Source organism: Micropterus salmoides, unplaced genomic scaffold, assembly GCF_014851395.1.
Source record: "Micropterus salmoides isolate LMB-PRFRI ecotype aquatic unplaced genomic scaffold, ASM1485139v1 Ms_hic_scaffold_1, whole genome shotgun sequence".
NCBI lineage: Eukaryota > Metazoa > Chordata > Actinopteri > Centrarchiformes > Centrarchidae > Micropterus > Micropterus salmoides.
The window spans coordinates 41,281,915-41,307,294 of record NW_024040040.1 but is presented as its reverse complement, the minus strand read 5'-3'; the positions used below and the strand labels follow the sequence as shown (position 1 = coordinate 41,307,294).

General features: G+C 42.0%; 1 protein-coding gene across 6 annotated transcripts in view; it reads right to left on the bottom strand.

Moving 5' to 3' along the window:
* Positions 1-25,380, bottom strand: part of atp8a2 (ATPase phospholipid transporting 8A2) — a 50,121-nt gene that overhangs the window by 18,706 nt on the left and 6,035 nt on the right. For 2 of the 6 annotated variants that reach the window (XM_038728139.1, XM_038728149.1), the window contains exons 2-24: positions 23,577-23,721; positions 20,654-20,753; positions 19,730-19,828; positions 19,557-19,602; positions 19,275-19,315; positions 16,572-16,645; positions 16,115-16,184; positions 15,510-15,637; positions 15,094-15,205; positions 14,602-14,770; positions 14,344-14,471; positions 14,164-14,241; positions 13,948-14,036; positions 13,640-13,684; positions 13,331-13,403; positions 13,028-13,216; positions 12,893-12,942; positions 12,736-12,805; positions 12,555-12,639; positions 12,099-12,238; positions 10,952-11,090; positions 10,153-10,217; positions 2,864-3,036 (exon numbers count right to left, since the gene is read on the bottom strand). In XM_038728139.1, coding sequence (XP_038584067.1) covers positions 2,864-3,036; positions 10,153-10,217; positions 10,952-11,090; positions 12,099-12,238; positions 12,555-12,639; positions 12,736-12,805; positions 12,893-12,942; positions 13,028-13,216; positions 13,331-13,403; positions 13,640-13,684; positions 13,948-14,036; positions 14,164-14,241; positions 14,344-14,471; positions 14,602-14,770; positions 15,094-15,205; positions 15,510-15,637; positions 16,115-16,184; positions 16,572-16,645; positions 19,275-19,315; positions 19,557-19,602; positions 19,730-19,828; positions 20,654-20,753; positions 23,577-23,721 — 2,308 coding nt within the window. Of the gene's footprint in view, positions 1-2,863; positions 3,037-10,152; positions 10,218-10,951; positions 11,091-12,098; positions 12,239-12,554; positions 12,640-12,735; positions 12,806-12,892; positions 12,943-13,027; positions 13,217-13,330; positions 13,404-13,639; positions 13,685-13,947; positions 14,037-14,163; positions 14,242-14,343; positions 14,472-14,601; positions 14,771-15,093; positions 15,206-15,509; positions 15,638-16,114; positions 16,185-16,571; positions 16,646-19,274; positions 19,316-19,556; positions 19,603-19,729; positions 19,829-20,653; positions 20,754-23,576; positions 23,755-24,477; positions 24,643-25,380 lie in introns of those variants that run through there. The other 4 variants (XM_038728161.1, XM_038728133.1, XM_038728154.1 and 1 more) reach the window with 4 other exon arrangements.

The window sequence follows — 25,380 nt, the reverse complement described above, 5'->3', positions numbered from 1 at the left end:
ATGTAAGAAGGATCATGTCCCGGTCAAGAGCTGGGTGGTCTGCTTAGTATTCATACGTAGGCGTGCGCATATATTTACACACGCACAAAAACACACACAAAAACACACACACACACACACACACACCAGAGGACGTTTCCAGGGAAAAACCTCAGAGAGAGTCTAGGCCTCTGTAGTCGATGCGGACTGGGATCAACCTCTGCTCTTTAGTTTTTCCTGTTTCTGAGTCTGAAGTGCACGTGAGCGCGTCTGCCTGTGCGTCTCTCTGCCTCCGACCACAAATCTCTCTTTATCTCTCTCTGTCTCTCTCTCTCTCTACCTTTCCTCTAAACACTGCTAACAGTGTCTGGGATTGTGCAGAGTGGCGTTGGAGAGATGAAAGGCTCCCGGTGTTCTTCACGGTGGAACTGAGCAGAAAATAAGTCCTCGGATAAACAAACGCACAGTGAAGTCAGGAAGCCATGCGTACGAGTGCACCCTGACTCTGCCGCCCCAGAGAGACACACACACACACACACACACAAACAAGCACAAAACATCACACACATACTGTGGATGAGACATTATCTTAAAGAAACCTCTATACTTACAAGTCAAATCATTATGTACAGGCACCTTATTAACAGGATTGTGCCCTGGAAGCACCCACACATGCACAAAAGGAATCACCTACAGCAGTGGTTCCTTGAGGGTCGGGACCTCTCAAGGCGAAGGAAACAAAACAAAACAACTTCTGCTTTCTCTAATCTTTGTTTATTTTTTCCCTTGTGAAATCCCGGATAGTTTTATCTCATCAGGCCTCTAATAATTATTCAAATTAAAGAGTCTGAGGAGCTCAACACTTTGAGGTGTTCAGAGCTACTAAATGTAACTTGTAATGAGACTTGAGAATGAGAATTGCTTTGTATGAAGGGGTCCCATGCCTAAAATGGTTGGGAACCACTGATGTAAAGTGCAAAATGCAAACATCTACTAGAGTCAGTACTTCATTTCTGACTTCTAAAACCCTGAACACAAACAGATATACAAGAACTTACTGCTCATATAAACCACAATCTGAAGCTGGCAAATCCAAAACAACTGTGTTGTGCTCACTGGGAAAATCTTGGGAAGCAGTCAGCAAACTAATGCTGGTGCTCCTAAAGAAAATGAGCTGAAACCTTCAAACATATCTAAAAGGTACTAACACACAGAGGAGCAGAAGTATGTGAAGTTTTGATAAATAAACCCTTAAGACCTTTAAAGAACAAGTCATGTAACTAATAAAAGCTTTTTATCAAAACTCCACGTACTCCTGCTGCTTTGCACTCAAGTTTGAACCCGACATTTGATGCCAACTTTTACTAATTTATGTGTTTTCAATATTTGGTTCCATGGCCACGTTTTGGTCAAATGTGTGCACGTGTAAATGTATTGATGTTCGATACCCAGCCCAAGCCAGGGGAGCGAGACAGATATGGTGAGGATGAGGGAGAAAGGTGCACAGAGAGAAAGGTAAAGGAAAGTAAGCTGGAGGCTGTTTGCAGGGCTTGTGAGACCTGAGTCCGGATATGGCCTGGATATGCAAGGGAGAGAGTCAATTACTTCCCTCCTGGCTGCGCAAACACACACACCACACATACACACACACACACAGACAAAAGACGAGTGGAAACACTTTTGTTAAACATCACAGCTGGTGTTGAGTGGAACATGACCAAAAAAGGCAACATGCAGTAAACAATTTATGAACAGTGTGTACTTTGTATGAATGGAAATGTATAATGGCTATGACTGTGTGTGTGTGTGTGTGTTTTTGGTGCCCATTCCAGAGGTACCAGCAGTAAGTGAGTCATGGCTTTGACATTTCCATGCAGCGTAGTGTATTACATTACTCCTGCTGTGCAGTGGGACAGGCTTTTATGACCCCCATTCATTTGCTGACAGCGTGGTAACCGACAACCTTTACAAACATACACAACATGCACGCAGGTATACGCGCCCGCGCATGCATACACACAGCCGAGTGAGAATTTATCTGTATGTGGTGAGATGCAATGGGGTTTTGCCCTCTCACCAGGCTCCTCTGCCCAACACCCAATGAAGTCAATCATCAGGATTAATCTTACAGCTGATGTGTCATCGCAGCTTCCTTGATGAAGACCACTTGTGGTCAAAACGTCTGTGTGGAATAAAAGAAAACTATGCCTTCGTCTTTTTGTACATTCATGTTTTAAGCAAAAAAAGGTGGATATTCAAGCAGGTGTAGGACAAAGTTAGTTCGCATTAAAAAACACTTTAGGGAGCGAGCAAATTTCAGTGTGCAGACTCTCCTTTTTCTTTGTACATACAGGTTTTGCCACAACAGCACAATGATCTTGTGTATCTGTAAAAGTCTTTTTCTAATACAGGGTGCTTTTCCTTTTTATAGATTAAAATTCCAGACTTTGTCTAGACTTCTTGCACACTGATTTGTTTCAGTTTTTCTGGTCATAAGATGGTCCACACTGTCATTTTTTATGAGGTTTGTGTGTGTTTTCATAGGGTTTTCACCTTTCATGCTCCTTTTATGGGCACCGAGCAACAGACTGAAATTTCATCATAGAAAACCAAACCAAATTGTCATTTCCTATTCAATATAAATTTTTCCATCATCTGCGCCATGGACTAATTCTGATTCATATCTTGCAACCATTTTCTGCAAGTAAGAAGCTGACTTAAGCAGTAACAAGGTAAAACACTGAATTTATTTATTTTTGTGCTTTGTGAATTCATAATTCCAAACTTTTCCAGGTTCTCCAGACCTGTGCAGGAGTTTGCTTATGTACGTGCATGTGTGTCTGTGTGGGTGTGTGTGTGCATGTGATGAATGAGTCTTCCCTACCGGCAGCAGATGACAGCCTTGCAGGACAACGCCAAGTCAAGGAAGGCCTGGCGGAGCTCGAAGGACAGCGCGTATTTCAGCGTCTGACCGTCGATGATCAGCGCCAGCTCATTTTCCTTCCTCAGAGAGTCGCCCAGGGACGAACAGTGAGTGGTCAATGTGGCACGAGTAGCCTGCAATGAGATAAACACAGAGTTTCTCTTAAATCTTTTTCTTGTAAGGATGACTAATATTCTTCCTGCTCCCTCCCCCCCAAAAAAAAACTAAGCTTCAGAAACTGTTCAGTTTAACGCATCATCATCATGCTTTTACTGACAAGCTTTTATCTCTAACATCTCTTCTACAAGTCAGGAACATACACAAAAACATATCAGTACCCATAAGGATGTATCAGTAAATGCTGAAAACCTAACCTCTAACCCTGAACCTCACCACTAATTGTCAACAATCTTAAATCCTAATCCACACCCTAACCAATCATAACTCTGAAAATGAATCTTTTTCTTATATGACTTGGCAGTGGCGCTTTCAAGTGACCGCATTTTCAGGTTTTATGTTTTTGTGGCGATATTGTGGCTTCACATAGTGGTGAAAATACAAATCACACACACACACATCAAAAACACACAGACCAATTTGTTGAAAGGTCAAAACCACTGGCGGTAAATGGAAGACATGTGCCTCTGGTTGCATGGGCTGCCTTCAACTGAGGAAAGAATTTGCTTCTGTGTACACTAAACAATGAAGAATGCCAATATAAAAGTTCAAAGTTGTTCCAGACACCATCACAACACAGTGATGGTGTCTGGAACCATGGCATCAAATCTTAAATTTTTACTTCACAATGCAGCAACATGCCACCACCATGGGTGAAAATGTACAAAAAGAGACACAGACAGTTAAAGGAAAAATCTGGATTAATGATGTGGCAGGGTTAAATGCATCATTCATGTGCTGTGTGTCTGTGTGTGTGTGTGTGTGTGTACATGCATGTGTGTTTGTTTGAATGCCTGCTTGTCTGTAGGGCAGTAGTTTGGGGCAGTTTTGATGGAGCTCTTGATAATAGAGGAACAGGGATTAATAGAGAAAATAAACACCCCATGGAGTTGTAATGAAATCCATGTGGAGGAGCAGGCACGCTACAAGCTACCAGTCAGGCGTTCACACACACAGACACACACAGACACACACACACACACACACCTGAATTCTTCATTTCTACTGACTTAAATTATGATTTCCATGGGATACTAATGTTACAGAGCAAGGTTTAATATGCATCATCTTATGTGATCCAGCTTTACCTTTTAGACAGAAGTTCTAAACTTTTAGCTTTTACTTGTGGTTTTTATAAAACCATGTGAGACCAGTGAAAAATAAGGCTAAGATGAATTTAGACCTATTTCATCTAAACAGTTCCAGCTGGGACTTGATGTTTACTAAACCTCTTTACATTAAAGAGATGACAGGAGGTGAAGTCATGATAGAGCCAATAAAAAAATCATCCCAACACTAAGCAGATGGAACAAGAATGTTTTATCCATCAAGTGTTGTCCAATACTGCAGCAAACAGATCACCAACTGTCTATCTAGGGACAGTTTTGTAAGTTGTACATGCGGAATCCAGCTTAAATACACATAATAAACAGGGAGTGACGCAAAATGAAATGCCCCGTAACAGGGATTGTTTGTGGAAACAAGGGCAAAAGGGACTAAACATACAGCAATCAGCTACACAAGACCAAACGCTAGACACAAAAGTGCACAAACATTTTATAATTTGGCGCCGTTAAGAATCTACACAGTCTCTCACAGCGGGTTATTGACGGCCTGAGAGAGAGAGTCCGGTGACCACAGAGAGATGACCCCTCTGTCCGTCGATCAGCATATGCAACAGACAAGGCAGCAAGCACACACGTACATGTAACACAATCACACGAACAATACAGTCTCTCTTCTTCTTGCCAAATAGCGATGCACACATGTTTCTACACAAAACTGTCCCTCCTCTTCCCCAAAATTCCCTCCTCTTGTTTTGTCAGCCTGAGGTTGTGTGTTTTTCTTTGTATGCCGGAATTCCTGTTTGCATTCACCTTTTTCCCCAAACACGGGAAAGGAAAACAAAAACATAATGAAAGGATTAAAGGAGATTACAGGTTGTCAGAGAAACTCAATGTGTGTGTGTGTGTGTGTGTGTGTGTGTGTGTGTTGATGTGCACGTGTTTTTACAGAGGACTAAAACACATGTATGCGCGCGGTGTGTCAGGGGTTGTGTATGTGCACATGTAAGGCATGTGTGAGAGATGAGAATCTGACACAACCTCCTTCTTCCTCCTGCTTGTCCTCACCCCATCACAGAGGAATGAACACAAAAACCTTAGCAGCATTTTACAAAGTAAACAGCATGTTAGTGAAAAATGATTGTATAAAAACACTGTACACAACACATATTTGGGGTGATGTTGTGTTGATGCTCTAAGTGTTGCACAACTTTCTGCATGGGGCTTTATTCTGTGAAGCTCTTAACACCAAAATATGGGCTCAGTTGCTAGTTGTGCCTGAAATTCACTGTAGTATGAACCCACGTAATGTGACTATGGAAAGAGAGGGTCACATGCATGGGTCAGTCCTCAAGTGAATGAAAACTACAAGTGAGTGGCTGATCCACCACAGTGACTTGTCACAGCAGGTCCTTTCAAAGCTTTCGCGGCGGCTAAGATATCCCGGGATAATAACCATGCTAAGTCTGCAGGGAGCTATAGAAGATTAAAAAGGTAACTAAGGTGCAAACACTAGTTAGCTCTTAAAGCTAACAGGCAGCCACTTACTAAAGTACAGCAAGTCCAGACCTCACTGTATCCTCATAGCATGAACACCGTCTTAACATGAAAAGAAACAGCTCACAAAAGGTCCACTATGATCTGTTAACACTTTCTCAAGGAGAACAAACATAAACCAAAGACCAAAGAAAAACCCATTAGTATGTAACTTTCCTCTTTCTCACGCTAAAAGTACCCGCTATTTTTGGAGACCTTTGAGGAAAAAATTGCTGAATTCTTTGATTGCACCAGTTGCAACGTGACAGATCTCATTAGCAAGCATTTTTATCTTCCAAACTAAATATTTATTTTTCATGTGCATCTGAGCTTGAAGAAGGCAGAAAACACTCTAACACACACACCCACACCCACACACACACTTTATAAACGATATTCACACACCCTTCTGCGTGGAATTTTATCAGGGTTATATTTGGATCGTGAAATGGGCAGGGCACAGAGGCGGTTTGAGATATCACAGGTCACCCTCTCTCATTGCATACTTTACCATATACACATATATATATGTATATATATAAAAACACATATATACACATAGTAAGAAAGGGGGAAGGAAGCCAAATGTTGATCCATTCCAGGCCACCCTCTCCTTTCAAAGAGAGCTCAATATACAAAAAGGCAGTAAGAAAGATAAATGGGAAAGGGTACAAAGAAAAGGAGACAGACGAAGGACAAGGACTCTGCCAGACTCTGGGAAACGGGAGAGAGAGAGAGAGAGAGAGAGAGAGGGAGTGCTACAGAGTGAAAAGAAGGCGGAGAAAGACATGCTCATATCTGAAGTGCAGATTCTGTCACCACTGAGATTTAATATACCGTTTAATTATCCGACGTTGCATCTGTGCAAACACCCACATCCTTTGCTGCCTGAGCCAGAAACACACATACACACACATACAAAGAGACATGTGGACTTCAACAGTGGGAGGCCTGATGTACAAAAAACTATTATAAATTGAAAAATGCCAGAACAATCGAGCATGCAAGCTGAAGGTCTACAAAATGTGAATGTGTGTGTGTGTGTGTGTGTGTGTGTGTGTGTGTGTGTGTGCGCCCGCGCATAAAGATGATTAATGAGCAGAAGAGAGATGCTGTTTACAGAGTGTGTGTGTGTGTGTGTGTGTGTGAGTGAGTGAGTGAGTGAGAGAGAGAGAGAGAGAGAGAGAGAGAGACACAGCTTCACAGACAATAAGACATAAGAAGATACAAAGGAGACTTTACATTTGTATGCTTCAGTGCTGACTAAACAGAAGGAGACGGGGCAAAGATTTGTGTCGGCGTCGGTGTGTGGCATGTGATCTGAAGGGGACAGATGGCGCTTGTCACAGCTTCAGCAGTCGCAAACCGTTTACCCAGGAGGCATTGCTCACAGGGTTTGTTTTGATGAGGAGAACCACCAAAAGGAGATCGCATTACCATTCTCTCATCACCCCTCACATGGCACGGCCAAATCTCCCACTTCTTCTCCCCCATATTCCTTCTCTGTCCGGACCGTCTATCTCATATGTTAAGTACCATACCCCCCCACCCCCACCCCCACCCATCCGCCTTCTTTATTCACAAACAGACTCCAGATAAACACACATATTTTGTTGCTTGTTCCTGCTCTCCCTCTGACTCTCCCTCTAACACACACTCAGGTTTCCTGTCACACATCGCAGAGGCTGTGTAGTCGCTTCCTGCGCATAGAGAGAGTGCTGACAGATATGGAGGCAGTAGTGTGAAGGAGACATGGAGCGGAGAATGGGCTTGTTTGGGGAGAGAGGGGGTTGGTTGCATGTGAGACTGGCAGAACGAGGGTGTGATAGAGAGAGTGAAAAGTTGGGACAAATTTTTAAAAGTGGGGGCAAGAGGTCAACCTCGAGGTGCAATTTTGATAAGCAGCGTCTGTTTTCGCTCACGCGCAGGTTACACCTTCAAACAGGCCCGCGTGCATACAGAAGCTGAGCCAGTGGGAGTTATTTTAAGTGAAGAGATAAGTGTTGCTCTGAAGACAGTGCCGTCCGCTTTCATCTACACCAACCACCACACAACCACAGCTCTCATGCTATATTCATAAACATCAGAGAGAAGGTTTCTTCCCTTACAGCCACATGACCAAATCTAAATCCAGATTTTCACAATGTTACCAATATGATATGAGGGAGAGGGTTGTGAATATATGATTTTACAAATCCGATTGTCTGTAGGATGTCAATGCTGTATTTTGTGTATTTTGGGATGCGATTAAGCATTCATTAGTCTCCTTTTATAATTGGGTTTTGCTGCAGCAGTTTGTCATGTTGTTTATTCTGTCTCGTCTGCCATGTTGCATTTCCACCCACTTGAAAGTGCGCTGCAAACGCACCACGCTCTGAAGCGTGTTTCATGTCAAGCAGCTGTCCCTCTGCAGCTGCGCCATGTAGAAATGTGTACAGCACAACCACGTTACAAAAGAACCCTTTGAACGATAATAACATATTTAATCTTAAACCTCTTCAACAGTAGTAACACACCCGCCCGGTGCTGGTACAGATTCAAAAACTTGCTCAAGGACATATCAGCAGGGTGGACGGTTGCCATTGCTATGTATTGAGGCCAGGCTGTCCAGCTCAAAGATGGATTCCCTACTGCCTTCCCAAGTTGTTTAAAGTTGCTACTAAATGGAGTGTTCTGAATGGAAGTGAGTGTTAAATCAGCTTTGTAGTTTTTCCCCACTAGAAAATATTCTGCAGATTTGAACAGGCCATTCTCAGGGAAACAGCTTTTATTTGACTATCTTAAGATCTAGTTGCCATTCACTTTCATCCACACCTAGATAGAAAGATGTGTCTAAAAATGTTTTTTAATCATCATTCTCACCACAGTTTTTTTTTGTTTATACTGGAAGTCCAAACAGTCCTTAAGTACAGTACAGTGGCCAACATCCCGTCTCAAGTCATTCAGCTGTAAAAGAGTTTTTCTAACTTACGATATTTCTAGTAAAAGGGGTTAGAAAGTCTTCTTTTCTGGCATGTAGGTGAAAAAAAATACAGAGACCATATACTAACAAAAAATGTATTGTCTTATGTTATATTGGACCTACGTACGTCTATGTGTAATCTCTGTAGAGGAGTTGCAATTAAAGCTTAATGACAAGAATTTAAAATATGTATCAGCAATAATGGCAGGGCAAAGAAAGCTGTTAGAGCCAAATGTTTCATCTACCAGCCCAGACTATATTGGCCAGACGATATACTAATTACAAGTACCCGTATTACCCATATTAAAAATGTTCACCCTGTCCGACTCAATTTACTCAGTATCTGAGTGGCCTTGCATGCTTTCTGGCTTTTGACCAGCAGTTCCCAAAGTCTGGGAACTTCTAGACACCACTTTGATGCGTGCAAATGTAAACTCCCAACTATTTCTTTTACTAGAACTTCGCATTATAAAGGCCAGCTAAAAGGATTATAGGTGTGAAGTTGTGCAATTAAGTTTAAAATCATGACCAACATTAAAATCCTTTCACACTTCTTCCACTTGGAAGCAATGTTAACCACATAGAGGTTGATAATGCTATGTCAATCATGCTTTAGACTTAAAAATCCCTATAAAAGCTCACAGTTGAAGACACCCACCAATCTGAGCGATGATTTACGCGAGGTAAGAAAATTATGAAAGTAAACATAGATGTCTCTCCATCAGGGTTTTAACACGCACTTTGGGCCCACTCACACACAAACCCATAAACAAAACACACAAAACATTTATGAGGCATGATCTCCCCAGTCTCACATATAAACAATCTCCATAAAAGTGAACACACTGTGATTGTGTGAGTCTATGCACGCACACACACACACACACACACACACACACACACACACACACGTACACACACGTGGTAGTCGGGGCACAGCGTGTGAGTGTGTGAAGGAGAGACAGACAGAGACACATGACAGCAATCAAGCCACTTAAGTTAAGCAGTCACACATGAAACCTGAATGCAAAGAACACATTACACATTATAAATATAAATCTAATTTAGAGATAAAGAATGTCTCAGATCTCACTCTAAATAGCAAAAGATATATAACCAGACTGACCCATGTGCAGCCTGTACATTCTGGCATTTAGCAAAGGTTAGATCCAGAGACACAAACAGTAAGAATGCTATACGCTCAAAAAGACAGGTACTGCATGTGAATGTTGTGACAGAGACAGAAGGAGAGGGGGAAGAAGTGGTAGTTCAGTACTTGTCTTTTTTCATCCCTTTCTCCAAAAGGGATACCAGAGACTTTAATTACCTGCACCTGTGAGCACACAAAGAGCCACACCCACCAATCTGGCTGTGGACCGCACCCTAGTTCCCACAGTAGCCTGCTTAAGACCCCACCACATAACACCTTCCCTACTGTGTACACACACACACACACACACAGAAAGTCCCAATACTGTACAAAGCGTACAGGAAGTGGAGGATCTACTCACGTCCAGAGAGTCCTCATTGACGATGATGAGGGACATGCCGTGTGTCACCAGACGACATGAGTAACCTGAGAAACAGATAGGGAGAGAATGGGGGATGTGAGAGAGCTTAGATTTACTCAAAACTCAGGTGGGAAAAACTGGTCTCATGTAGGGCTGCAGTTGCAAAATCCTGCTCCATTCTCACACACAGCTATCTGACCCCACTCTCCTCCTCCTCCTCCATCAGTGTCCGACCATTAAATCGCTATTATTATGCATGTTGTTATTGTTAACAAAAGCGAATTATAATGAATGCTAATGCAGGTGAAGAGAGTAGTTCAATCACTATTTGTCTTTATAGGTGTGTCTATCAACTTTTAAACTAAGTGTGTCTGCTAAAATCTTGTTTTTCAAGACTTATTTTTGTGGATATCTGCCACCAACTGCCAAGACAAACCAAACGCACTAATGTCATTGCTGTTCAATTTTAAGTCCCTTCTAACCTGCGTACACTGGCCACTGTCACATTGTTCCTTAGAGATTGGAGACATGTCTGGCATTTCACAGCCCCACATAATAACTGCTGTTCTTCTAGGCATGATTTAATAAAAATACAGTTTCCTACAGTGCTGCGCATCAGGCTGCAGTGACAAGGGGACTTCCTCACCACCGCTGGATTTGCCTACATCACTGGCATATACTGCACTAAAAACTCCCTCATGTCAGATAAGCTACCATTACTTTCCATCTGCTTGTGGTGCAGGACTGTCCTTCTTGTGACTTAAACTCACACTTCGGTGTTTATTTTAAATGCTTTCACCTATGTTGATGGCAGTCTCCTGCTTGTCTCCAGTGAGGACCCAGATCTTGATGTCAGCCCTCATCAGCGTGGCGATGGTCTCTGGCACGCCGGCCTGGAGACGGTCCTCTATGGCTGTGGCGCCCAACAGCATTAAGTTCTGTTTGGTGGAACAGAAGAGAGTGACAGATAAAGAGACAGAAATAACTTGGGAAGTAAGACTCAATAAGAGAGAGGGAACAAAATATGGCACAAAAGAATAAAGTTATTATCATATTTAGTCTACAAATTCAGCCAGACATCACCAGCCTGCATGTGAAGGCTCTTTCTCTCCAGAGAACATCATCCATATCTAATTTGAGGACGAGAAGGATGCCAGCGAGCTCAGTTCAATTGGTACAGCAGCTCATTTTGGGCCTTTGTACCAACTCGGTGTCTTTGTGCCAAGAAGTAACCCATTACCTTTCCTCCCCTTGCTTTAATTTGTTCAGCATTTAAATGCATATGTACCCTCATTAGACACACTCGGACGCACACACAAACACTCACACAGACACACAAGTTAACACTACAGTGTTGTTGACTCCAGTTTTATGGGGCTTTTGGCAGGCTGGTGCAGGTAATTACCCTTGTGGTCTCCCAGTCTGAGCTCCCCTCCTCCTCCTGCTTCCTATTTTTTCCCCCTCTTCACTTACTTTTCTCACCTCGAATCTCTATGCTAAATCCTTTCTTTTTGTGCAATATCCTCTCAACAGTAATCTCACTATTATTTGTTCAATTTCCCTCCCAGTCAGTGCTACCTTTCTGACCAACCAATACAAGATGTCCATGATATCATCCTTTAAATTGTGCTAAAAGAAAAGACACGCTGTTAAGGAGGGAAATTTGACTGTGTGGGTGATGAAGGAGAACCATGTTTATTTAAGTCTGGGAATCAATGTAGCCCCTCTGCCACCTGCTGGCAAACATGTGTCTTGTGTTTGTGAGTATTTCTAAAGAATTTTATGTTCTTTTAGGTCTAGGCTTTGATTTTATATCAATCTATGAATACTTCTGTATAATAGAGATCTTTTAAGACTTACAGGCACTTTGTTTTCACCAAGACATCTCACATAAGGTTGCAGGCCAACAATACACATCACTGCAGATGAAGACACGGTGTGTTCACCTTTTCCAGCAGTTCATAACACTCCTCTAGTTTCTGAGCGCGGTCTTTGAGCACTGTGCTGACTCGATTGTATTCCTTCAGCCACTCCTGGTAGGCGCCTTCCTCCAGGTCCACATAGGCAAAACACAGAGTCCTCAGGCCTGGATGGATGGGATGAGGATAAGATCACAATCAGTGTGATCATGGTGCAGAAATAGATTATTATAGCTATGATTGTTATTCATATTTAAAATGGACTGAGTGGTCCAATATTTTTCCATTGGAACACTGAGAAGGAAACTCAGGAAAGATGGTTCTGATGTAATTTAAGCCTCACTCAGAGGTGGTATATATAATAATGTCAAGTCTTCATACTAAATTCAGATCAGTCCCAAGTCATAAACAAGTCATGATGCATTCTTCACCAAATGTAATTTTAACATTCCTCTCTTTCTCTCTCTTTTTTTTCCTTCTTACCTTCAGTAGCAAACTGTTCCAGGTGAGCAATAGTTAATTCTTTGTACTGGGACGCCTCAGTCAGGCGCTCAAAAATGACATTATCCTGCAGAACAACAAAATAAGAAAATTCAGTGAATAAATGAAAAATGAGCTAAAACATTTGGAGTGCCAAATTACAATTATAATGAGATAAACATACAGCTCCTTTGCAGTACAGCCGCAGCTTCCCATCGGGGGTTCTCACCACCACAGACATGCGTTTGCGGTTGCTGTAAAGGAAGCCATGGGATTAGTTTCAAAACACACGAGAGTCTTCGTTATTTACTGACTGAGCGGAACATTTATGGGAGCATTACCTGGAAAACTCCAGCACATTCAGTAGTTCATAGCTCATCTCTTTTTCTCTCTGCAATAAACAACAAAGTGTCAGCTCCTAACTTTGCAGGAAACAGCTCTTAATGCAGAAAAAAACCACACAGATACACACTTACAGCTTCGATTATGACTGAATGCGGGGTTCTTGCAGTGAAGACAAAGCCGAGCCCTTTGGCTCCTTTGACCAGCGCGCCTTCATCTGGCGAAGAGGCCTGGTAAATTATCTGGTTTTCCTCTCTCTCTGGGACCACCGTGTGGCACACTGCCATCATTGTCAGGAACTCACAGATTTGAGGCGATGTAGGCTGAAAACACACACACACACAAACAGAGCGGACATGGTCTTAAACAGCGCCTTCTAGTAATCTGCGGGTAGAATAGGTTTGATTCAAATAAAGAAATTTGACAGAGACACCTACATGGTTCTCAATGTTTTCGATGAGAGTTGGGTCATCAAACTCGGTAGAGTTATTGCTGCTGGGCGGCAGATTGCTGTGAGACAAGGGAAAACTATTTATGACATGAGTTATTTTAGTTATTGTGTAGTAAAAAAAAATGTTTGTGCATTCAAATAGCAATTGCAGCTAAAACTAGGTGAATTGTGTCTATTGTTTAGATTAAAGCACGCACAGTGCAATCTTTTCTCAAAAGATACAGAGCTCAAAATGAAGAAAAGAATATTAGAAAGGGGAGGACGGATGAGGAGGTGAGAGGAGAAGGTCACTCACCTGAAGTCCTCCATTGAACGATCACAGTCAAGATCAGGGAAGTGGCTGCAGTGATCAATGAGGTCGTATGCCAAAAGGAATCAATCAGTTGATGAGCTGATTAGTTTATTTGATCAAGCATGCGAGCGTTCAATTTTTCTTTACTAAAAGTTAGTCTGAGACATTGATTAGTTTAACAGATTGAAATAAAAGGAAACTCAATGCAGAGGTAAGTTTAGCGGGATTCTAAGCTCATTTTCTTTTAGTAGCTGGGTCCTTTTACTGCTAAGCTAAGAGAAAAAGAACAAATAAAAAAAGAGATGACTGACCCATATGTGATTCCCGCAATGGAACACTTCTTAAAGTGCATGACGTTACAGGTCAGAGTCCCCGTCTTGTCGGAAAAGAGATACTTCACCTGGAAACAACAGGTACAGACAATAGGTAATGACAGTTGCATGTTTTAACAGGCGTGTATGTGGTGCTTTTTTTGGGCATTCCCACTTCCATCCTACAGCACACTATTAGGAGAGGGAGAAACTGACCTGGCCCAGTTCCTCGTTAAGATTGGACGTTCGAGCCATGGCCGGTGTGTCCGTCTCTGCGTAGTACATCTCCACGTCCTGAGGTAAAAAGAAAACACGAGTAAAGCAATGAGGAATATTTGGCTACCCGCAGTAAAATACATTTCAACACATGCATTACAAAGCACACATGGACCATACCCAGTTGATGAAGAGAGCCTGTGTGAACTTGACCACCTCCAGAGTGACCAGCAGGCTGATGGGGATCAGGTTGTTGTACAGGATGATGAACGTCAGCAGGTTATACGCAAAGTTAGTGGAGATGTCACCTGCACAAATACCCATTATTCACTTCTTTACCGGCCTTTATATTGTGTACGTATTCATCCTAATTCTGCATTACTGTAAGGAGACTTAACTTTGTTGTGAAATGTGGGGGGTGTGTGTGTGCGTTCTCACCAGCCCGGGACAAGTACCAGCACGCATCTTCAGTGTGTTCTTTGTTCCAGATGGCAGCGCCCACAGAGCTGACCAGGGCCATGACCAGCAGGATGCCAAACAAGACCAGGATCTGCATGTTGGTCACCCGCTCCACGTTAGAGCGCTTCAGTGGCGCTTTGGTGGAGTTCTGGGAGGTCAATTAATACAAGTGAGAAACACAAAGGCACTCATTACAGACACATTAAGACGGTGCAATGGTCCACTTGCAGAACACTTTTGCTTGACTGATTTTATACGTCATACACAATTACAAACATGAAACTATTATTGTCATGTTTTTATAATTTTTAGCAGAGGAATGTGGGAGATTAAAAAGCTTAGATGTCCTCCCGGTTATGAATGTGTCACAGTTATTCAAAAGCTCTAAACTCCAACAATTCCTTTGCTTTTAGGTGTTCTTAAGCCACATTGTACAAAGTTTCCTGAATTTGGACAAGATATCGGGTTTACCTGCATCAGTTTAGAGTCGTGGCCAGTGTAGACAACAATTCCCACAACCCACTGCGTGTTTCTGAGCTGGGCGCCACGCAGCAACACCTGGTCTGGACCCAGGGGAGCTGGACTAAGGAAAACAAGACAACAAAACATGATAAATTAGTGCATTTCTTTGTTATTTGTGAGTAAAACGGATGCATTCAGAAGGAAATTTCTGTCTTTACGGCGGGTATTTTCTTCTCTCACGCTTAAATTATAAATAAAATCTATGATATGTATGTAGTTTTATCCTGCTGTCTTGGCCACACCCGTTTTATAAAAAGATACAATTTAGATACTATCGACTAGTAATTAAAATAAAATAAAATAGCATATTACACTGACAATACGCAAGCTATTGTCAATCAGTAACTCATTAGGGTAGGTCTCACTTGAGGTTCTCCAGCCGCAGTGTGCCAGTGAAGTCATACAAGTGTCTGTTCGGGCCTTCGCACTCCAAACGACCAGACAGCGCCATCAAATCCTCCAGGTTCTGAGCACTAGCTGTGAGCTGGAGACCCTAGGAAAAAAATGAACCATGACAAGTCAAGTCAAGGAAAGTTTATTGAGGCGCATCTTTTACCAAACCGGATTATCACAAAGTACATTACAGAAAGAGATAGTAGATAGAAACAGAACACACACTAAAAGAAACATGATCCCACAACATGGATGCAAATGTGAGGAAGTGGGGTTTCATATGATAGAGACTCCTGAAAGATGGTGCCAACAATTTTACCATCTTTTATTAGTTGGTTCATATATATCCAAACAGTAGCTTCAAAAGTAACTAACTAAAGTATTAGATGTCTCTAAAACTAAAACCTGAATCCTTCACCTCCTTTCAGGTGAGTTAGCAGTTCCTTAAATTTGTTACCCCCCACAGTGTACAAATACTCAATCTAAACCTCATTTTATTGTAGGTTTTATAGTATTTATATGGCCTATACTTCAGTTCCTCACTGACTAAGTAATCTGAGAGACTCACGCATCATACCTGTCTGATCTTCAGGTTGGTTTCTCCATCCAGGTTGGAGGTCTCAGTGTAACACATGGCCTGCGGCTCACTGTGGAGAACAGGCAGAGCTGCATCAGATTATTAAAATTTTATTATTAAACATTTGCTGGTTATAGCTTCTCAAATATAAACATTTGCTTAATTTACATTATTTTATAAAATATTAAATTTAATGCTTTTGGGTTTTCTAACTGTTGATCAATAACAATAATTTAGGTTCCTGTAATTCAAGGAGGGAATTCATCATTACATTTTATATACTAAGATTAACCAAAAGACTAGTCAACAGATGGATTGATAATGAAAATAATGATTTGTTGCAGCCATAAAACAGTCCTATCACACACAACAAATGATTTGAACACTTAAGAGACAAACATACACAAATGCACATGCGTGCCCACACACAAACAGTCATAACACACTGGAGTCTGACCTGGAGGACACAATGACCATGTCAGCTGGAAGGTGCTGTCCATTGGTAACCTTCACTATGTCTCCTACTGCCACCTTGTGGCCAGGACGCAGCAGTGCAACAGCATTAGGGACAAAAGGTGGGGAGGAAGGAAAAGAGGGGTGTTAAGACAGAGGGTCAGGCATAATAGGAAGGGTAGGGGAGGAAGACAGAGAGGGGAAACAAGAGGCAGGCTTATTAGTGACCAACTGAGAGGCGGCCAACAGAGAGAGAAGATGACTTGAGATAAAGTGACAGCACAGCAGTGCTTAAACTGTTCTTATCAGGCTGCAACAGAGGCAGACCAGAATGAGACACAAAGAGTCCAAGAATGTAGATAAGAGAGAGAATGAGATCAGAAAAAGTACAAACAAAAATAAGGAGAACTTAAGCAGTTCAAGGAGAAACTGCACAGTACTGCACATGCCACAGTCATTCAAAAAAGATCAGCATTACAAGACTATTCTACTTTTTAAAAATTAATCTTTAAAAAAAATGTGGGGAAAAATCCTTTGACACGTTATAGCATAAACAAAAAAAATATATACAGAAAAAATCCTTGTGAGGACAACAGCAGTTTGGGAAAGTATGAGGAGTTGACATGATCAGGACAGTCTGACAGTCTCAAACATAGTCTGGCGTGACATAAACTATTCAATCTACTTCTGCAGGATGCTTGTTTTCCTGAGCCATACACTTGCTTTCCCACTCCACAGGAGGACTCCAACGCATATCATGAGCTGTGATCTGGGGAACATTTACTGCTGCATTGAAGAGTCCCTCCTCTCAAAGAAAAAGATGCATATCAAGAAAACTACTTGTGACCAACTCTGGGTTAGCAGGGCAGATATGCACAAATTCCTGGTGGGGGTAGATTCCCGCTCTACACTGTTGTCATCCACATAACTAGGACTCAAGGAACAAGGAAGTTTGATTTGATACGAACTGCTGGAGCAAAACAGTACACAGCTGGACACCGTTAATGAGTACATTCAAGAAGATGACCAGAACTCGAGAAAACAGCTATGCCTTTGTTGTATAGGAACATTACGGCTGGACGATATGGCCAAAAATTTTCTCACAATAAAAAGTTTCATATCTTTCGATATTGATAATTGTCACGATAAGTATCAAATCGTTTCAAAGCTGACTTTTGCTCCTGAGTGAAAGCTGAAGAAACCTGATATTAATTGTGTTAATTGTGATTTAAACTCTTAATTATGGTCAACATGTGAGGCCAAACAGTGGATCAAATCACAAATCTGAGGTGGAACATTCAAAACAATTATGATAAAATCTTTGTCAACAACTATGCATGGGTAAAATCAAGTAAAAGCTTTTTTCAGTCCTTTTTCCACAACAAAATAAACATCTTAATAAAAAATAAAGTCCTAATAAATGTCTGATTCAAGTGAATAAAATCAAACATTTATTGAAAATGTTATTGAAAATAAAAATATCACAATAATTATTGTTATTGTTTTATTGTCCAGCCCTAAGGAACATACACTGAACATGTATTGTACTGTCACAACCAAGGGTTCATTTTGCTCATTCACTGGTTCAGATGAGCTGCAGACCAACAGAGAAAACCTAATTACTAAATAACTCACTTGTGATCTCGCCCCAAAAAGATCAATACTAATTGGAAGAGTATCGTTTTTACTGTTAGCGATCCAAATCACAGACAGATCCTGATCAACTGAACACAGACTGAATGTCTACAGAAGAACAAAAGAGGGAGCACAACAGAAATGCAGCTCCTCTGAGACAAATCTAACAATACAATAATAAAATTATAAAGCTATTATATGTTCATTTTTTAATACCCAATTTTACAAAACTAGACAAACATAAAAAGCATAATTTTGCACTTACAGTCAGACATTCTGCATGTTCGGCTACAAAATACATGACATCTAACAATTCTGTTGTGCTCATGTTTATTGTATCATGTAATTTTATTAATTTTCCCGCTTTTGCAGTATTTCTTGCTTAATTGCTTTATCTCATATTTGCGTTATTATCTGAATGTTAAAACTGATTTAGTTTGTAAAGGCAGAAAATTGTTTTCTTCTTACACTTATCATCTTTTATGCAAGTACTTATAAGAGTGCTATTTTTCTCCTTTTATTATGTCTTATATATTGTTTTAAATCTTTAACCTGTTCCCCTCTTTATTATTGTTCTTGTCTGTCCATATGTGGGGGGTTTAGGTCAGGGATATGGGGTTGTTGATTGTTTTCCTAACTAGCTGTTCTTTTCCTTCTTCTTCTTTTGTTCCCCAAAACATAGATGCTCAGACTGCGTAAATGATCATGCAATTGTTTGCTCTGGGCCAGACGTTAGTGACTGTCTTAGGAGAGAGAACCTCTGGTACAGTTGATTTTGTTGTAGTACTTCTCTGTGTCTTCTCTTTTGTTAAATAAATTCTTCAAAGACAACGGTTCATTGTAACTCAATTATTTGCTCAACCTCTCACCAGGAATACAATTTCCACTACAGTGTGATAATTTACTTTTCTTTAGAAGAAGTGCATCTTTTCAGCTCACACGTCTCAGATGCTTAACGTAGTTCCTGACATCATTCAGGCCAATACAGTATGTCACCGAGAATTGTAAATCCGAGCAGCACGAGTGACGAGTGAGAGAACAACAAAAAAGAAGTTTGTAATGACAGTGATACCTGTTTCCAGATGATAGTCTGCCAGGCTCCGTTCCGCAGCACTGAGAGACAAGGACAACACAGCCATCAGTCAGCCTATAGAGCAGCGCTCATACAGTATTCATAGCCACTGAACTTTTGTCTGGGGTCCGCACTATAGTGAGTGACAGACCACAGCCATTCACTCAGCCATGAAAGGAAAACAAAACCCACACAACTAGACACAAGCACAGTCATGGAAAAGCCATAAAGCGCACAGACAGTTGATGTGCATTAACACACACACACACACCCAGGCGATACCTGTTGTTTTCTTCTTGTTCACTGTGTTGTCTGCTTTGTGTCTTTTCTGTTAAGAACAGATAGAGATGTATTAACTTTTACAATAAACACACAATGTCCCTCTCTCCTACACTTGAAAAGTTTAAAAACGTGTAAACTTCTGCCCATGTAGCAGGTAGTGCTGTGGTACTCACATAGTCCTCAATGATCTCTTTGATCCCGGCCACAGTGAGGATGAAGATGAGCGGGACCAGTGTGGTGTAGCGACCGGTCGGTGATACATCAGGGATTTGCTGGTGAAAGTCAAGAGAGCAAGCACTCAGAAATAAGTGAGCTGATGGTGAGTGTTGAGTAGCTTAAAGCGCCCATGATGGACCAATACAGTGATGGCACAGATAATCATTAGTTGTTACTGCATTAAGATATATTCAGCTATTCAGAATAAATAATAAATTGTTCAGCTTGCACACTGATTAGATAGCAGAGCTGTTTAGACATTACAGTATAATGAGAGTACTGTAACTGTGTAATGAATCCTTGATGGGTGGGCAGAGACATGTGAGCATGGTGGAAGGCAGTGCAACTTTTCATGAGGCTCATATAGAGGGGGGGGGGGACCCAGTGCCCCTCTTCCCCTACCATCCAATGGGGAAAAAAATACTGTCCACCAATCGGGACGCAATTACAGTATGGGATTAATGATTATCTTTTATGATCAAGTTCTTAACTTTACATTAGTTTCGTTTGGAAACAGCCTAAAAGTTGCCATAACGATGAATAAAAACAAACATGCAACTTTTAATTGTGCAAATGAGTAAATTAGTAATACAAACATGTATTGATATATTAATTCTGTTACATATTTATCTTTATTTCTGTTCTTTCTTGCTTTCTGAGGACATTTACCAAATCTTACATTTTGCCATCTAGAAAACATCTCACACTAGTCCATAAGTCATTATTTCAAAAATAGCTGCGGCAATCCAGGAGGAGACTGAAACAGATTTTTCAGGGTATATCATCTAAAGCCTGTGTGGGCCACAGAATCAATCTGAAAGCAAACAATCAGCCCACCGAGCCAACACACCGTTGTTATACGTTTTATGCGTGGGGTTTACCTGCATGAGTGCGATGAACAGGAAGAAGGCGTTGGCAGCCCGCCTGATCTGCTCATACAAGAACCGGGGCAGAAAGGTGAGGACTCCATACTTGGTCGTACTGCAGAAGAAGACAAGAAGAGAGGAGACGTCACATTTTGTTTACATTCGGACAGATTGAGGCAGAGCCAGGGAGTGCATTAGCAAAAAGTAGGAATCCATGCACAAATTGATTGATTGATTTATTTTTTTTATACCTGACACACTTAAACAGCATTACCTTAAAGGCTGAATAACAACAGACTCCATTTGGGTTTCAATATTGTAGCACTTGAAAATTTATTAGAAACACTCAATTGTGCTCAAAGAGGGCAAACAGAGCCATTACGGGCAGCACACACATCAAACCTATAAATAGACCAATACTTTAAATCCAACTATCTAAATTTAGACCCAGCACCCCAGAAAATATGCACAAGAAACCCTGGCCACCTCAACCTGTCAATCAAGTGTATTGATTAGACAACTGTATTGATGTATAGCGAGGAGCTACCGTAAGAGCTTTTAGAGAAGCTAAAAATAAAAAGTCCTTCAAGTCAAGGCCTGCCTCGTTTTTTCCTGTGTGGCCTGAGTGAAAAATAAGAGCTTCTGCAAAGGCTTTTGTTTAATGGATAGTGCATGTTTGTGTGCGTGAGTGCATGAAGTGCATGCACTAAGTCGCAAAACACACCCCTCTATCACAGTTCTCCTAGGAGATGAAACCATAACCGCTTTCCCCCCCATCTGCCCCACTCACACAGACACAAAGAGAAGGACACTAAAACACAAAACTGAGTAGCAACAGCTGTTAGTCACACACACACACACACAAGCAATGTCTTGACACTGATGTTATGAATACCTCAGAGTTAGTGATACTACACCTATGATCCAGCAGATAATGCTACCTTAATCTAATCAAAGACAAACAACACGAGACCTCACACAAACACACACACACATTTCCACTGGACCGGGCAAAACACAGATAAATTTTAAAAAGAAAAAAACATCTGGCTGTGTTATTTTTCATACTATAGATGTCCCACTAGCTGGTGGTGTTAACAGCTGTTAGCTGCAGGAGTGATGCTCTCCTGCCGCTGTGTGGCTCTGTCATGTTTTTATAAAAAAAGGTCAGTGCTCTTCATACATTATAGGCCGAAAGAAAACACTCTAAATGTAAGAACACGCATCCCTCTAAATGGAAGAACACTCAGGTTGTATAAAAACAACTGCATAAAATGAAAAATGGAAGTGGAGGACCTAGGGAATGGAGAGGAGGTGAGTTGAGTGTACAGATAAAAGCTACAAGGCTTTAATCTCTGAAAATCAATAAGGCTATTGAACCTTTAAAACATAAACTAAAGAGTTACAGGAACACGGAGACATCAAAGGGCATGTCTCTGGGGCCAGAGTGCACATGACTCTCCAATCAGCATAGAGCAGGGGGCAGAACGCCACACGTGATCCTCTCAGATGAGCCAGGGAGCACCTGCCTTAATCTTATTTGTGGAGCTGAAATGGGCTCTTTTGAAAGTGAAATGGAATCTTCTGACAATAATGGCAGACCACTGATGTCAACTGACTAACAACGAGCCTTCATCTCATGAGAACATGAGCCCAGCGCTCCATATGGCGCCAGGCACAGTTTGTACATACAAATAGGAATAATGAAAGGTAAAGACATGAGACAAATTAAATTGGCGTCTGTCAAACTAATACTATTTGCCAGACTGCGACGTAGTATGTCAGACCACAGCCGAGCCTATAAATTATGCCGCAGACAGTTGGGATAATGCAGATAAAAGAGACTTGCAGTATGTGCTGTTTGCCAGGGCCAGGACCCATCCTATGACAAGTAACTACACAAGCAGGAAATTCACTCAGATGTTCACTGTTTTAACCACACTGGGCCCCAAAGTCACACCAGCACAAAATGTGAAATACTGACACTCTTATGAAGTGTCCTCTCAGATTTGTAGTCCACTTCTTGCTTTACCTACTCAGACCACAGACAGATCATGACTATGAATATTATGGCTGCAGCTGTTGACCTTGGCTTTTATTCCCAGGGCCGTTTTTCTACAACCATTTCTCAGACAACACAAACACAGAAGACACCTTTGACCAGAGAGACCCATCTAAGGCATTTTCTGTCATTTATATAAACAAATGGAAGTGTAGTTACTTTGCTTTCATTGTCTGCCTTAAATATTCATGACGGTTTACGATATGTTGTTAAGACAAGAGAGTCTCCTGGACTTCAGGCAGTGACATACTTCAGCCTCACTAATCAGGTCTGCTGCAGAGTTGCAAATAATCACTTAATAGGTGAGTTATTACAAAAGCCTTATGAAAAAGTTTCATCTGTAAAACTGTAGTAAATGTTGAACACGATTACTGCGATTTAAATAGGAAATGACAGAGAGAAAAAAAGGAACAATGTTAGCGGTCCAAAGTCTACTCATCACACATGGCATGCCGGGAAGAAAAACATACAAACAGGCTAGGTAACGGCCTTCAACCTGCCAACAGGGGTGTAAAGCCCCTGTGAGCAAATATCCTCAGTGCTGGTGTCTTTTAGTAACACAAGTGGACCAAGTGACCTCACTGAACAAGGCTACAGGCAAAGAAATGTATTTGTATTGAAATAAATATACTATAGCCAGGATGAGCTGCTCACCCTCTGAAGAAACACAACATAAAGTAAGTCATACTTTGCTGTGGTTAGTTAAGCAAAAATAAAACTTGGAAAAAATAAAACATTAAGTTAGATTTGATCTACATGGGTTACTGTAACTCACTCTCTCTGCTGGCTGAAGGTAGCTTCCTCTCTGACGGTCAGTGAACACCCAATGAAATAAATCAGTACACAAAACAGACAAAGCCCCAGAGTGACACCTACCTCACATGGTTGTCGCAGAACTTGGTGATCTGTGGCCGGTTGAGCAGCACCGTCCGCGCCGTGGCGTCTACGGGATCCGCCTGGGAAGTGGTCCCGGACATCTCATCATCTGCCTTGCGGTAGCCGGCGGACGAGCAAGCGGGTCCTGCACCGTTGGATTGATGGGAGAGAGGTGAGGCTGAGTGAGTGCGAGCGAGAGACAGCGGGGCAGAGATAGATAGAGAAAGAAAGGGAGGGAGGGAGAGAGAGACAGAGACATAGACGGGAGACGTGGTTTACGGTTCAAAAGCGAAGGCGACCAATTAGTACTAGAGGCTACTGTATGCTGATGTACGCTAAAGCCGGTAAGGTTGATTCAATGACGTTTCCCGTTATAAACAGCCCCCCCCCCCCCCCTTTTCTTTCAGTATTATTATGCAGGTACCACCAATGCACACAAGCGCGTTTCGCGACGCCCACGGGACCCCCCGCGTATAATGGATGTGCTGAGGGATGCACAATGGCGAACAAACACACTGTCTGTTTTATCAGCACGTCAACTTGTCCATGTAACACGGAGAAGACCGGGCGCACACCGTGGCTGTCATTAAGCTACAGGCACAGATGATCTATTAAATAAAGTGAGGAGGATGCAACACGCTTGTTCTTCAGACTCCCTGCCTCGCTCCCCGCCCGCCTGGCTTTGTCATCTCCAACCATTTTAAGCGTCGTGATCTCCGCTCGCTCACCCCCGCATGAGCTCCACGGAGCAGGGCACTTTCTTTTCACCCTCGATCGCGCCTAATAACGGGACAATACGCAACGTTACAGCTCTGCGGGGACACCGTGGGGAAGTGAGAGAGCAGTGCAGACAGGTCCGGGGCGCCACAGTTTACTCAGCTGGTGCAACAACGAGGCGAACCTGGGCGAGGACAGATGCAGCAGCGCGCCCGTGCCTCCTCTCTCCTCCTTCGGCCTCGCTGAGGAGGAAGCTCCCGGCGCTGGTGAAAGATACTGGACCGCCAAGCTCCGCTGCCACCTGCCGCATCGGGAAGTCCTTGTTCGGGCGCTATTTGGACGATCTCCTACCCTGCCTTGACGCTCAGACAACAAGGCGAAGCCATATGGAGCTCCTTCAGTGCTGCGGAGGGGCAAAGTCGGGGCGCCGCTTTTAAAGGGCCAGAAGCCTGATATCGCCTTAAGGTCTTGTGGTCAGGCACAGATGGGTCAAATGACATCCCTGAGGCAGGAGCCATTCATCAGGAGATCACTTCATGTCGCTTCCACTCCACTGGGTTCTGCTCTTCACATCTTTGCATAGATGCAGACAGCTGCATCTCCAGTAATGCAAAATAGAATATTAACTAGAATGCATTTATCAGGTAAGCAACTCCCCAAACCCTGTAATTATTCTGATAATACAATTTACACAAGCCCTTAAAGTGTGTCTGTAGTGCTTAATTGTTAATATACATGAAGCTCAGTGCATCACAATACATTTTTAGTCCAATAATATTACAAGCATGTGTCCTAAAATGTTGTAATTCTTATTTGTATGGGATAGTTGTATTATTTATTGGGATATGTTCATTGTATGTGTCTGCCTGTGGGTGATAACAACAAAAGGCTAATTGCATAAATAATTTAGAAAAGAATAAGCACTGCCAGGGTTTAGTAGATTGAATTTCCAGCAGTCCTGAAACACTGTTGTCTGCAGCGCTACAATCCTACAATAGATGACTCATTCTCTCCCGCTCATCGATAACCACAATTAGGTTAATCATCATTACGTTCCACTCAAGCTTGTTGTTCTAAAGTAGGCGAG